At 45.1% G+C, this 14,915-nt stretch overlaps 1 protein-coding gene across 4 annotated transcripts in view; it reads right to left on the minus strand.

The window, feature by feature from the left end:
• GPR19 (G protein-coupled receptor 19) overlaps positions 1-14,915 on the minus strand; it is a 33,112-nt gene extending 18,197 nt beyond the window's left edge. For 2 of the 4 annotated variants that reach the window (XM_068560031.1, XM_068560028.1), the window contains exons 1-3: positions 14,639-14,915; positions 14,083-14,135; positions 1,513-1,669 (exon numbers count right to left, since the gene is read on the minus strand). Coding sequence is in view for 1 of the 4 variants with exons in the window: in XM_068560027.1 (XP_068416128.1) it covers positions 14,083-14,132 (50 nt within the window). In the remaining 3 variants the exon portion in view is untranslated. The other 2 variants (XM_068560027.1, XM_068560030.1) reach the window with 2 other exon arrangements.

Below are 14,915 nucleotides of genomic sequence, written 5' to 3' on the forward strand. Positions count from 1 at the left end.
TTCCCCTTAAAAACCTAAATTAATTTGCAAAAAGAGAGAAATCTATTCCCTATTTTAAAGTATGATAATCTTATTTTAAAGCAATAAATCTAGTCAGTTTGATGACATAGTTTGTGTTTATAATTTCAGAAGTTTTTACTCTATTTATTTTACTTTGAAAACCAGGTAAGTACTGTTAATATGCTTAGGCTGGTCTTATTACTAGGTCCTGAGGATGGAAGAATGTTTCTAGGTTTGATTAAAAAAAAAAAATGAACCATGATGTAATTTTAGATTTCTCTTTTTCCTTTAGACATCATTTGGTCACCACTGCAATACAGTGTTTTACTAACAGACATCTATACAGCACAAGGGGAAGAGCAGAACAGGTAATTACTTACTCGGTTATTCGGGGGTACAGAATGTGACTACTGGGATAATTCAAGATTACTATAAATTTCACTGGGGGGTCTGTTTTAGCCAGGAAAGCTGATTCAATGTTCTAGTAGCATCAGCTGAACAAAATTTGTAGCCAAATCAACTGTTGACATCATTTGAAATAATAGGAGCAGGGAAGCAGCATAGTTCAGTGGTTAAGATCATGGACTCTAGGGTCAAGTTTCTTGGGTCCAAACCCTGTTTCTCCTATTTGCTAGCTGTGTGACCTTGGGAAAATTCCCTAACTTCTCTGTGCCTTAGTTTCTTCGTCTCCAAAATGTGGGTACTAATAGTAACTCCCCCAGAGGGTTATTATAAGGATTAAATAACTGATCGTGATTAGAATGATGCTTTACACATAACAAGAACTTTACAAGTATTCGTTAAATAAAGACAAAATAAAATGTAAATTTGCTAGCTCGTCTCTTTGTGCTGGATAGAAATAGTCAAAGATATCAAGATTTGAGTGCATAGCAGATTCTTTTAGCCTGTAACTTTGGAAGATTCCTTTGAGAACTTCCTGGAAGCCTTCTTGGTAGCTATTCTGAAAGATATGGAATTTGGTGACAGTCTACTGTCCCTAAGAGAGCTGGAAACAATCACAAGCACTCCTGGTATCAGGAACATCAGAAGGAAGACGATCACACAGCACAAAGAAACAGCACGCCAGCCCACTCAGGCTCCCTAAGCCACTGCCAATAACCTCGGGGAACATGGGCACAGAATAAGCAGCTGAAAAAGGATGAAACAGGATTTTATTGCAGTGACAATGAAATCTGGCTGGTGTCAGTAATATTGTCTTTTTCCCTCTTTCCAGGATTCAATGAAAAAAATCCTTTTCAGCAATGAGTGCTTTGTTTTATTAATTATCACTATATACAATTTCCATCTCGTTTTTCTTCAACAGGCAGCGACTGTGGTGAATTATTCATTTTACAGAACTACCTAGGCATCTTTTCTGGACCTGTGACAAATCTAAAGCCCCTAACCAGCGTCTAAGCCCTGACAAAATCTCCAAATCGTCTGGAAAACAGAAGGTATTATGTCCTCTGAGCCAAATTTCAGCCACGAAACCGCGGGATCTCTAGCACATACCTTCATCCGGACTTTATTTCAGAGACGGTCTTCTTGGGTCTTCTTGGTCAGGAACAACCCTTGCAGAGGAGTTTGGAGAATGCCATAAACCACCAGGGAAGCTTGGGAACACATCCATATCTGTCCTCTGCCTTCCCCTTGGCTCAGAGCCTGCTTCCTGGTAGGAAGACAAGATGACGCTGTGCAGAGTTGACTGTTAAGCCATCTTCCCGCCCCCAGCCCCACTCTCTTGGTGCCCCTCCCTTCTCCTTTCCAGGGCTCTGGAATGTGTCACATGGGAAATGGATCATGTGGCTCCAGGGGAGAATGTGGCCGGCTTCTCTCTCCCTTCCCCCACTGTTCCTTTCAGGAGCATAGCAGCAGAAATCTCCGACCTGATTGGCTCGGACCAAAAATCTCCACATGAAAAGGGGAAGATTCAACCATCCAAACCTCCAGCCTTCTCCACTTTCTTTTTTTTTATTTTTCATCTGAACATTTTTCCTGGGCATTCAGAATTGCTTGGAAGGGAAGGAAAGAATGCTTTCTCCCCAGGCCGTCTCTTTCTTTCTTATCATCAGTACCCTAACATGGCAAGGTGTTCCCTAACCTCCCTCCGGAGCCCCCTTGGCACATCTGAGACAATCAAGTGTTCAGCACCACGGACAGCATTACACCCCCTTCAGAGCTCCTTAAAGCCATTTGTCTATTTCACTCTCAGGTAAATAAAAATATTTAAAAAATATTTCCCCTGAGGTCTTGTGTCCAAATATACATCAGGCTATATATATGTAAGGCTCCAACCTCCCCTACTATCAACTTACTGTAACCTTATAAACAGAAATATAATTTTTACATATCATTAAACCTAAAAAGACTATCCCATGTCTACCTCCCCGGCCCCATCCCACCACCCATCCCCACCCTTTAAACATGCTCCATGTTTTGGGAGGGGAGGGGAAATTCTCATTACACAGTTTACCATATGCCCATATATCTACGCTCACAGGCACAACGACAGACAAACGTAAGATTTCTTGAGTGTGCACGTCCAGATGTCTTTAGCCCCATCCCTAGGCCTCAGGCAGGGCTGAGTTCTCCAACTCAGAGAGGGAGCCCAGTAGGAGCAGTTTTATGCAGGGTCTTTCCTGCTTCACTGACGTCCCGGTTGCCATGGTAACTGTTGAAGGGGATGATTTCGTTCAGAACCAGTCACCATGGGACCCTGCTGACTAAAGAAAGGAAGAGGGAACAGGACTGAATTGCAGAGGAGGACTTTCAATTAGCATTTGCAGAGCCAAATTTACCTAATGGGCCCTTTCTTTACTGAATTGTTGCTGACCCTAAATCTTGAAAGGATTCTAGGAATTAGTATGGACACTGCAATGGTAACTCCCTCCATCCTCCACTGCTTCTTTCCTTAAAAATCTATTTAGGTGCAACTAAATGAAAATGCCAGCTTCACAGAACGACTGTGCAATGCCATCACAGAGCATAGGGAAGAACACAGGAAACGTATTTCTTCTCAGGCTGAGGCTTCTGACTTTTATGAGGCCATTTATCTAAGTCTAACAGTCTTAATTTTAGGGAGATACTTTAGAACCACACCTGAACCAGGAACAATTTGTGAATGCTTTACAATTTTATAGCAGAAAAGATAAATATGGTTTAACGTGCCTTGCTGGATTATTTTGAATAAAAATAAATTTGAGGGGCTTCCCTGGTGGCGCAGTGGTTGAGAATCCGCCTGCCAATGCAGGGGGCACGGGTTCGAGCCCTGGTCTGGGAAGATCCCACATGCCGCGGAGCAACTAAGCCCGTGAGCCACAACTACTGAGCCTGCGCGTCTGGAGCCTGTGCTCCGCAACAAGAGAGGCCGCGATAGTGAGAGGCCCGCGCACCGCGATGAAGAGTGGCCCCCACTTGCCACAACGAGAGAAAGCCCTCGCACAGAAGCGAAGACCCAACACAGCCAAAAATAAATAAATAAATTAATTAATTCAAAAAAAATAAAAAATAAAAAATAAATAAATTTGAATAATAAGGTCAATCCCTTGGATAGCATTTGGACTATCCCAAGTCAGGAACTTAAGCTAGCTATACACTTGTCTCATTAGGCATGCATATAGCTGATTGTTTCTAACTCAGAATCCTAAGCATGGCAATTCTGAATATTTATTTTGAGGGATAGAAATGCTGACTTTCAATGTGCAATAATGCAAACTCTATAAGAAAAGAGGTAGCATACAGGAGCTGGAGTATAATTTCAGGAAACTGAAGCTCCTTCCTGGTCCAACATCCACAGCTTAAGACATGTTTACATCTTTTATTTTAGGATAAGAATCAAGTTAATTCTAGTTTCTCTATGTAAGACTCACAGAGAAATTCAACTCTGTTAATTCTAATACTTGCCACTTTCAGAAAATTCATTTATCAGGAAAGCTGGATATGTGTTTGAAGAAAATTTTAGAGAGCCAGCCAGATGGTTACTTAGATATCACCTCTCTTCTTTTAGTGAATAATAACAGCAACAACAACAACAAAACCGGCTAATATTGATCATGCACTAGGTATTTAGTACATGATGTCATTTAATCCTCCTATCAAACCATGAAACAGGTACTATTATTAACATTCCTGTTTTATAGACGAGGAAACTTACAGAAGATAAGTAATGTGCCCCAAACCACACCACTAGTTAGTGTGGGAGCTAGGATTGGGGAGTATTTAATATGACTCCAGAGCAGGCACATTATATGATACGAATTTGTATCATGGATAATGGACTCGATCAAAATAACTTGTCAATTTAATGTGACTGATGTGATTCATTACTATGGGCCTTTGACAGGAGAAATCAAAAAGATTTCTTTAACTCATCTGAGATGCAAAAAAAAAGACCAAATTATTCATTCTTTTTAGGATGATTGCATGTGTACATCACAGCTTAGTGACAAGATAATAAAAACGATTTTATAAGGAATCATAATCTGAAATATTATTAAGGATGGCTACAAAACCTGTTATGTAATATACTAATTCTGTTAAAAATATTAAATTTATAATCACCAAACTTATTCCTGGCCATTTGGAAGAAAATAGACAGCTGTCTTCTATCCAAACCCATAAAAATCCCATAATACTGTGTAGCTAGGGTAATATTTTGAAAATAATTTATGTGATTCTTTTCCCCTCTGCCTGCCTGGGGAATCGATTTGCCTTGGGGATAGGGAGCGTGGCACTGTTCAGAAATTATAAAAGTAATGGAAAGAAGGAAGGAAATAATATTCACCTTCCGAAATTAAAAACAGGAGTGTACAGCAAGACAATAGGCTTGAAATCCAAGCTACTGTTTTGAAAGCCATTCTCAAAATTCCTTTATTTGTCATCAACCAAATATGGAAGACTTTGCTCAGACTGTTTGGTACCATAGAGCAGGCCTTCACACTGGGGCAGGCAAAAACTTTCCAAGGGGTCCCAGAGCCTGCAGGCAGTTCTATCGGAATTAATTTCTAGATTCTCAACTTCCACAAGCTGACTTTCCTGAGAACTGGTGCAGTCAAGATGTCATGCTGGTTCTTGGTTCCCATCTAGTAGTTTTTCTTCCCTTTTACCATAGATTGGTGAACCTCTCACCCACCTCTACCTCAAATCCTACAATGGTGAACTGCCTGGATTTTAAACAGCTCTCCTGGGAAACAAGCAAAGAAACAACTGGAAATATTGAGGATGCTACTGAGATAGTAGTGAACTCAATAATTGAGTTAACGCATCCTTTTGAGAAACAAGAGCTTTCCAATTGCTTTAAACAAAACTGAAAGCAAACCACTATCCAATTGTCCACTGAGAAAATCATTAAAACAGTTCTCTTAAAAGAAAGCTCTTTTTACAAAAGAATGACAGCTAATAAATGCAGAATATAATAGTTAGAACACCATTTTTACAGGCCCCAGTGAAATAGCTGATTCAGGCAAGGACCACAGCAGGTATTCAAACTATGAGATGAAAAGTTGTTGGGAACAGGTTGTTTGTACGTTATTTACAAACTGCAAAGGGAAATGTGTACTTTTTCAATGGTGAGACTGGCAGGGGCTCACCATCTTAACCAAGTGACCAAATTTAGCATCACTAACCTAACAGTGGGACAACCTGAAATTAGTGCCTAACATAAAGCAAGGTGACCTACCCAACATTACTAATGAAGTATTCTTTCTAAAAGCATTTAACCTGACTCTAATCAAACCTCTAGACAGAGTACCCAGTTGGGGGCGGGGGGGGGGGGCGGAAAGGCAGGGGTTGGAGAAACAGATTAAAGACATCATGAGAAAATAATCGACCAAACTGAGAAAACAGAATATTCTACAAGAGAACTAGTCTGGACTTATCAGAAAGTCAGTGTTGTGAAATAAGAAGGGTGACCTATTATTAAAGAGACTAAAGAAAACCAATTGCAAAGCATGTAATTTGATGAGATGCTGACTGGGGAGGGAGGGAGAGTTGGTATAAAAAACTCTAAAATATTTTGCAGAAATTGGGGAAATTTGTCTTGTGAACTGGATATTAGATGGTGTCATGGAATTATTATTTCTATTAGGTGTGAGAAAGGAATTGTGGTTAATAGGTGGATTTCCTTATTCTTAGGAGATGCTGAAGTATTAAGGATAAAGGGTTGAGACGAATGCAAGTTACCCACAAATGGTTCAACAACAACAAAAAATATGCATGCACATAATCAGCAAGGGAAAGTAAATACGGCAAAACATTAACAACTGACGAATCTGGGTGAAGAGTGTATGGGTGTTTACTGTACTTACTTTCAAATTTGTTGTCTGAATGAAAATAAAAAAGTAATAAATTCTGCTCTGTGGTGGACAAGGACATGCCACATGGAAAGTAAGAGTCTCTCCCTCTAGGTCTCAGGTTCAGAGAGAAATAGAGGAGAACAAAGCAGCCAGTCACTGGACCTGACCTCTTTCTAGACCAAAGGCGGATATGAGTGTATTCATTTTCTCTTGTAGCTGTTTCAAATTACCACCAACAGTAGCTTAAAACAACACAAATCTATTATCTTACAGTACTACAGGTCAGAAATCTAACATGGGTCTTACTGGGCTAAGATTATGGTGACAGCAGGGCTGTGTTCTTTTCTGAAGGCTACAGAGGGAGAATCTGTTTCCGTGCCACCCACATTCCTTGGCTCGTAGCTCCCTAACTCCATCTTCAAAACCAACACCCTTGTATCTCTCTAACCATTATTCCACAGTCACATCTCCCTTTGTCTGACCTCAGACTGGAAAGTCGTTCGATTGGGCTCACCCAAATAATCCAGGATAATCTCCCCTCTCAAGGCCCTTAACTTAGTCACATCTACAAAGTCCCATTTGCCCTGTAAGGTAACACAGTCACAGGTTCCGGGTGTTAGGGTGAATATCTTCAGGGGTCCTTACTCTGCGTACCACAGTGAGTTACCTCCATGCTGAGAGGGGCACTCAGGGCAAGAGCTCTCTGCCTTGGCTCCCCTCTGGGGACCACTGCCTAGGCCCCTCCTACCTCATCCTCTGCACTCCGCATGGCCGTTCGGGCCAATGGCAAGTTTCTCACAGTGCACGCAGGCATACAGAGCAGTCAACCATCCCAAGCGTTTCCTGTTCCCTTGAAGCATGGATGCTCCACTAACAGCCAGGGGGCCTGCTGTGGTCAGGCGAGGGGACTCCACAGCCGGGGCCAAGGGGAAACAGAGTCCCCGAGGGGAGGAGGCCGATTCTCCTTGTGGAGATTTGCCTGAAGCCAAAAACGGGCCATGAATTCACCAGCTGCAGGCTTCAGCATCGCAGGCCAGCAGGTTCCCCAGTGATCAGGCCAGCGAGGGGCATCATGCTGGAGCCCTGCCAGTGCACACTCTAGGTCCAGAATGAAGCCGGGGACACCCCCTCTCAGCAATTCCACAAGGATGTGTATGTCACCCCTCCCCACCCTCCATACAAATGGACGTTATCTTCAGAGAAGATGACGGGGCCTCCTCGGGAGGCATTATGAAAGAGAAAACGTTTTTACCCAAAGGAGACTTACACTATTTAAAGGAACCACTTAAGAAATGAAATTGAACTAGATCTGAGACTGAATTGGACACTTTGCCGGTTTTTTTTTTTCTCTGTAACCTAACAGTTGTGATGGTTTTAAAATATGTCCACAGATTTTTGATATGCCTCCCTTCAAATGGTGACACCTAATACTACTTCCCTTGAACATAGGCCAGCCTCATAACCTGCTCCCAATGAAGAGAATGTGGCAGGAGTGACTCTCTGTAACGCCTGAGGCGAGATTATCGTAAGGACAGTTTCTGCCTGGCTCTCTCCCTCTTGGATTACTGGATTACTCAGTCACCATGTCGTAAGGACACTAAAGCCGTCTTGTGAAGCGGTCCACGCAGGGAAAACTGAGGCCTCTCACCAACCAGCACCAACCAGCAACAGGGCAGTGAGCCACCTTGGCAACAGATCCTCCAGCCCTAGTCAAGCGACTGCAGTCCAGACAACATCTTGACTTCTACTTTGTGAGGCCCCAGGCCAGAAATGCCCAGCTAAGCTGCTCCCAAATTCCTGACCCACAGAAATTATGAGATAATGTTCATTATTAGGTTCCTAAGTTTGGGGGGATTTTGTTATGCAGTAATAGGTAACTTATACACAGGTGAAAACTCAAGAAAACAACGAAGAGAACTACTTTTTCTTGGCATATTCGAGCTGCAGTGAGTTACATAAGTGTCCATGCTGCATATGTGTGTTCCTGTTGTGGAAAGCATGTGGTTTTATTAGGCTAAGAACAGGAGGAAGGGGAGAACACAACTAGCCACATTCGAGTGCTGTCTAAGGGGAAAAAAGAAAGCCACTGAGGTGGAGGTGGATTTATTATAAAGACTCAGAAGAAGTGCAGGGAACTCAAGAACAGGAAGTGGCAGTTAGACCACAGATGGGACTGAAGGAAGGGACAGAAAGCTGTCAGAGCCAAGAGACACTGACTCCATCTCTTTCTCTCTCAGGCTACGGGACCGATTGTCTCCTATTTTCTCTCTCTTAATTAGCTGCATTCACCTGCTTCTCTTTTGCGATCAGCTGGTTCTGATTACTGGCCCCCAAATGGTGGCCTCGCTCTGAAAGTTACATGACCTTACAAGTTCAGTGCTCCTATTTAAATGACCCAGTCTCAATTAAAAATAGAACTACCATATGATCTAGCAATCCAACCTCTGGGTATATACCTAAAGGAAATAAAATCACTGTCTTGAAGAGATATCTGCATTCCCATGTTCATCGAAGCATCATTCACAATAGCCAAGATACGGAAACAATCTAAGTGTCTGTCGACAGATGAACAAATAAAGAAAATGTGATATACAAATACACTTCACACGCACGCACACACATAATGGAGTATTATTCAGCCTTAAAAAAGAAGGAAATCCTGCCATTTGTGACAGTGTGGATGAACCTGGAGGACATTATATTAAGTGAAATAAGCCAGACACAGAGAGACAGATACTGCATGGTCTCACTTATATGTGGAATCTAAAAAAGTTGAATTCACAGTAACAGTGAGTAGAATGGTGGTTACCAGGGCTGGGGGATTGCGGGAAATGGGGAGATACTGGTCAAAGGGTACAAACTTTCAATGATAAGATAAATAAGTTTTGGAGACCTAATATACATACAGCATGGTGACTATAGTTAATAATAATTGTATACTCAAAATTTACTAAGAGAGATTTCAAGTGTTCTCACCACACATACAAAAATGGTAACTATGTGAGATGGGGTGTTAGCTTGATTGTGGTCATCGTTTCACAATGTATATGTATATCAAAACATCACATACTTTAAATATACACAATTTTTATTTGTCAGTCATATTTCAGTAAAGCTGGGGAGAAAACCTATGACGCTCTCAATGTTCTCAATGTTCTGATCTAAATTCTTAGGAGGCAGAGCCTGTTTGACTCAGCTTAAGTCGGATACGGAGCGGATCCAACCAGCTGCAGGCACTGGGATGGAGCAGAGATCCTGTGCTACCTCTCAACACTCTCTAACAAATTTGGCAAATTTTATAAAGGGGAAGGACAAGCAGAGGGAGGAAGTGATTGACAGAGGAAATGACTGGCATCTTAGTGTGTGTGTATGTGTTTTTAAAATTCCATGACCTCTCTCCACTGGCGAGCCTGCCAACAGGCACAACACCTTTGGCCTCCATGTCACCTCCGTGTGAATCACCCGCCTGAATACGCATACCCTTCACACTGCCTGAGTTTTCCCACATGGACACCATGCTGTGTCACGCTCCCACAGCTTAGACCTGAGGCAGTTTCCTCTGCCTTGTCCACCTGGGGAACACCTATTCCCATCTCAAACCCTGCTGCCTTTCATCTTCTCTGAGGTTCTAGGTCCCTCTTAGCCCCACCCCCTCCAAAGTAAGTTACACCTTCTTTCTTACAATAGTACTTCTTTAATTTTCACACATATTACTTCCTTTATTGCATACATTATATTGCATTGTGTTCATAGATTCCTATAGGGAGCAATGTCATTTAATTCATCTTTAGACCTCTAGGACCTCAAAAACAAAGTAGGTTCTCAACAACAGTGTTCCAGCACACTGAACAAGCATGATTTCAGGGACTAACTTAAAGCAACTTAATTTTTATTTCCCACTGTCCCAGTGAAAACACTCTGTAGGGCCTGGTACTCCCATCCCTGAAGGAAAACCTGAGCCGCCCCATTCCTTTTTATGGTCACTTTTAGGTAAGAAAAGTTAGTAATTAAAATTTCCAGTCCAGTATCATAGTCGAAATTTGCCCCCTGACTTACAGTTAGGGCTTTCCCCCTCCCACCAGTTTGCAGCTGCTGTACCCGGGAAAGCTGACGTTCAGGCAAAGAGTGGAGCCACGTCCCTCTCTCCCTGGTTTGTCTGTCTACTGGCACTCCAACAACTCCACTCAAATATCCTCTGCAGAAGCCTTTCCCAGTCTTCCTCGTGACTCCTTTATGCCCCTGATATGGGTGAGAGTTATAGAGCATTCTAATCAGTTCCCAGCCTCCTACAGTTTGCAGAGTCCTACAGAGCAGTCTGTCTCTGGTATTTCTTGTCACAGGGTCTCAGGAAGCACTCCTGTTCTGACATACTTTTATAACCGTTTAACTAAACTGTCAGCACTTGGGATTTTTCTACTTTGAACTTCCAATAGGTCTCCCTCCTCACCCCAAGTCTCCTATCCTTCTACCCCATTCCACTCCTCACTTTTGTATCTACTCACTTCCGTAACCTCTAGTTATTGACCCCTGAAGAGTCTCTGAATCCTGTCTTCTTACCTAGGCAACAATGTTTGGCCATTTCACCAACGCTCTTGCTAGGGATTAAACTAGTGTGCTTCTCAAGAAAAGGGACCCAGTGAAAGACGGATTACCCCCTCCCCTTTTGGCAGAAGATACTCCTGGCCATTACTGCTACGTTTGGCTCTTGGCATCAATGACTGAAGTAGTATGGTGGTTTCAACTTCTAAATTACTTATATCTCTAGAAACCAGAGTCGTCCTACAAGAAAGTACCTTGTCTCTTAGAACCTCAAATTCTTGACCCAGACACGCCGTCCCTCCTACTCTAACTGATTCTCTACTCACTGAAAGTCTACAAAACAGACTTGATCCTCGCCTTTCTCATCTGTTAGTACTGACAGGACCACTTGTGTAGTCAGAGCAGTCATATCAACCCTATGAGGCTCTGGGAAGAGGCTTCCTTATCAATGGCCTTTCCACTGGAGAACACCCACGTACATACATGTCAGCGATGACTCGACGTCCCTCCCCAACCAATGGAGCAACTGTAAAAGGTCCCCGCACCCCACTACTGCAGTCCGCCACGCTCATGGCCCAAGATCCACAGCGCGGTAAAGCAATAAAGACATCACCGTCTGTGTCACCGCTGTTAAATTAGCACCACGCTCTAACCGACTGAGCTAACCAGTGGAAATTGTGTCACCTGTGCTAATCAAAGGCCCAGCTTAGGAGGCTCAAAGTCCTCCATCTCTACAGTAAATCCTGTGTATTCCTGGGGCCTGTATTAATGACCTCATCACTGACCTCTCCCAAATCACTATGCTTACCACCTTATCATAGTGCCCTCTCTCCTGAATAGAGCTCACTATGCCCTACTCATCTGCCCATCTCAAGCTCTAGCCCTTATACCTCTAGAAATTGTTCAAATATATAGCTATCCAGACAAGTGGTCTTAAACCACAGGCCTAACTTCTTTTCTCCTCCTGCTTAAAGCAGTGGTTCTCAACTTTAGCAGCAAAATGAAGAGCTTTAAAAAATACTGATGCCCAGTTTCCACTCCCAGAGATTCTGATTGAATTGGTCTAGGGTGAAGCCTGGGCATTAGGACTTTCTAAAGCTCCCCAGCTGAGTCTACTGTGGAGGCAAGGTGAAGAATCTGTCTTAAGGCTCTCTGAATACGGATGCATCCATGCTACACAGAACATCCACATTTTGGTGAGGAGATGGCACGCGTAAATGTGGTGGAAGCTCAAGGCAGAAACTCTTATTTGTTGATCATACACTACATATCAAGTCCTACGCTAGTAACTCATGCAGTCTTTTCAACTGTACCTCATTTCCTCTTTACAGTCATCCTATGAGGTAGGCACTATTGTCCTTATTTGACATGCAGGGAAACCGAGGCCCAGAGAGGGCACACAGAGTGACTGGTATGCTCAAGGGTCAAACCCTTTCTGTGACACCATCCCGAAGAGGTCACGCCTCTTACAGCTGGTTGACCCTGTAACGGAGCGCCGCAGGGCACAGCCCTTAGCCCTCCGCCGTTGCTGCCCGCCCTCACCCCCGCACCCCGTTACCAGGCAACGGTTACCGGGAGATCATTAATGCCGGGGGTTGGAGCCTCAGCGAGAGGTCTTGCTCAGCCGTTGGTCGGCACCACAGAGGGCCCCATTCAGCCATTGGTCGGCGCTGCCGTGGGCCCCGCCCCCAAGCGAGCAACTGTCAAGGAGCCACCGTTTGAGGGGTGGTTTTGAGCCCACGGTCGGCGGAGCGGTGGTCGGCCACTTGGAGAGTGAGGTAAGAGGCCGATCCCGGCCTTCTCCCCGGGGCCCTCCAGCTCACCCGGCCTCGCGCTGGCAGGCGAGCTGGGGGGCCCAGGGAACAGGCTGGGGGTGTGCCCTGCAGGGCTCCCGAGCCTCGCCAGGCCCTCCCACGGGCCGGGCCCAGGCCCTGAGGCTGCGGCGACCCTCTCCCCCATCCCCGCCTCTGCGAGCGAATGGCAGGGGCAGTCTGCATGGGACACAGTCTGGGGGACCTGGCCCCCACTGTTTACGCGGCCCGAGGAGCCTGAGGGCCAGCTGGGCCCTGGGCGCCTGGCTCCCTCAGCGATGACAGCTGGGCAGGGTCTGGGGACCTGGCCCGGAGGGAGCCACCGTCTGAGATCTGCCTCTTCAGCCTGGGCACTGGCCGGAGGAGTCAGACTGGGTGCTGGACGGACGCTCCGGGGTTAGGGTGACCGCCCCCCGTCCCCCGCAGGGACCCCCTTCTCTCCGCCGGGCCTGGACCTCGGAGGGCGAAAGTTGTGCCTTGGGACCTTCCCCTTTTCTTGTCAGAACAGAGAGTAACATTTGTTTTGGTGGAGATTTACAGGAACGTCGTGACCTGACCATGACCTGACCTCAAGGACAAAGGCTCTGACACCGAAAAGTGTGCACCAACTAACCACGCCCCTCCCTCACCTTTCCTATAAAAGGGCTTTGCTGCTTGCTTTCAGGGAGTTTGGGGTTTTTTAAGGCGTGAGCCACCCGTCTCCTTGCATGGCCCTGCAATAAACCTTTCTGTGTTCCAGACTCCAGCATTTTGGTATTGTGTGGCCTCACTGTGCGTCGGGCACACAGGACTTGCGTTTCGGTAACAATCCCACTCCCCCCAAAAACAGGCTCCAACGCAGAAACCCTATTCTATTGCATCCATGGATTTTTTTTTTTTTTTTTTTCCTGGAACATTTTCCTATGAACTCCACACATACAGCCCAGTTACTAGGCTATACTTTAGGCTGCCAAAATGAGGTGAAGTGCTCCGGGCAGAACTTCTTGATAGGGGACTACTAGGTCCGGGCCTTTATTAAAGTACTTCCACTCTATTGACCGATACCTGGATCCTTCTCCCTCACTGCTAACTTAAACCCTGCAGCTTTCTATATTGAGTTTTTCTTACAGATGAAGCTATACTGCTTACCTACAAGCCATTCCTTTGCTGGTCTACTAAAACCATGTATTGCACCGTTCCTCTGCCTTGTACTCCAGACAGTACACAGAGAGTCAAAATATACTGGCTAAGCTGCATACGACTGCTGCTACAATCAAGATGGGACTCTCATACCTAGTGACCTGGGAGGCTAGCGGCGACAAGCCGGTACTTTTGTAACGCGCCAGTGTCTTGGTAGCTCGGTTCCACCACTTCACTCCATGCAATCCACACTGCATTCTGCCTGAGGGATGCTTCGAGGGACCAGGGGACCCACTGGGAGGGGACACTGCGGGTGGTACCTTTCAGACGCTGCAGGGCAAACTCCAGTGCTTGCGCAGGTGTCCCACATACCCTGAGAGAGAAAGAGGTCAGATGGGTCAGTTCTCTCAAGACACTTGCAGAATTCCTGACTCCCGTTACCTTAACTGTTCTTCCTCATCCCAACCTCAGCCCTTGCTCAGGACTCTGGCTTTTAGAATCCTCCTCGTCCCACTCACTTAGGGACTCCCCGATTTCCACCTTACCCACGAGGGACTAAATGTGGAGCATTTCTGCCTTTCTGTTTACAAACACGCACAGGGTCACACTAGTTGAAGGAAGACGTGCTCTGCTGCCAAGAGTTCTGCTTTCCTAGTTTCCCCTCTCCACTGTGCTGCATAGCTACTGCCTTCACGCACCGCTTCAATTTTCCCACCTTCTCCCTCCCACTGCACTACCTTATTGACATTTACATCCTCTCTTGGTCTCCAGAAAAAAAATACAAACAAAGAAAAAACAACGTTTTCTTTCTTGGCCCCTCAGATTTATTCCTCTATGTCGCTCCCAGGGTTATCTTTCCAAACACAGAAAGCTCACCACTCTGGTTTAAAGCCTGGACGGCTCTCCCACGCCCACGCCTTTACTACTCGATTCGCTGAAACCTCCTCACAGAGTTCACGGCCGAAACAGAGCAACGGAAAGGAGTGACGACCGTATAAGCATGTGGAGTTGTGACTGCAAAATCTCGAAGAATGTAGTGTTGTGTGCTCGAATCCATCGCGGCCACGTGAATTATCCTCCGACCTTTCTCGAGGGTCAAATTTGGTTGACTATTACCAGCCAAAACGTTTCTAAATGTTTTCGCGCTAAAAAC

The sequence above is a fragment of the Eschrichtius robustus genome, chromosome 13 (assembly GCF_028021215.1).
Source record: "Eschrichtius robustus isolate mEscRob2 chromosome 13, mEscRob2.pri, whole genome shotgun sequence".
NCBI classification, from domain to species: domain Eukaryota; kingdom Metazoa; phylum Chordata; class Mammalia; order Artiodactyla; family Eschrichtiidae; genus Eschrichtius; species Eschrichtius robustus.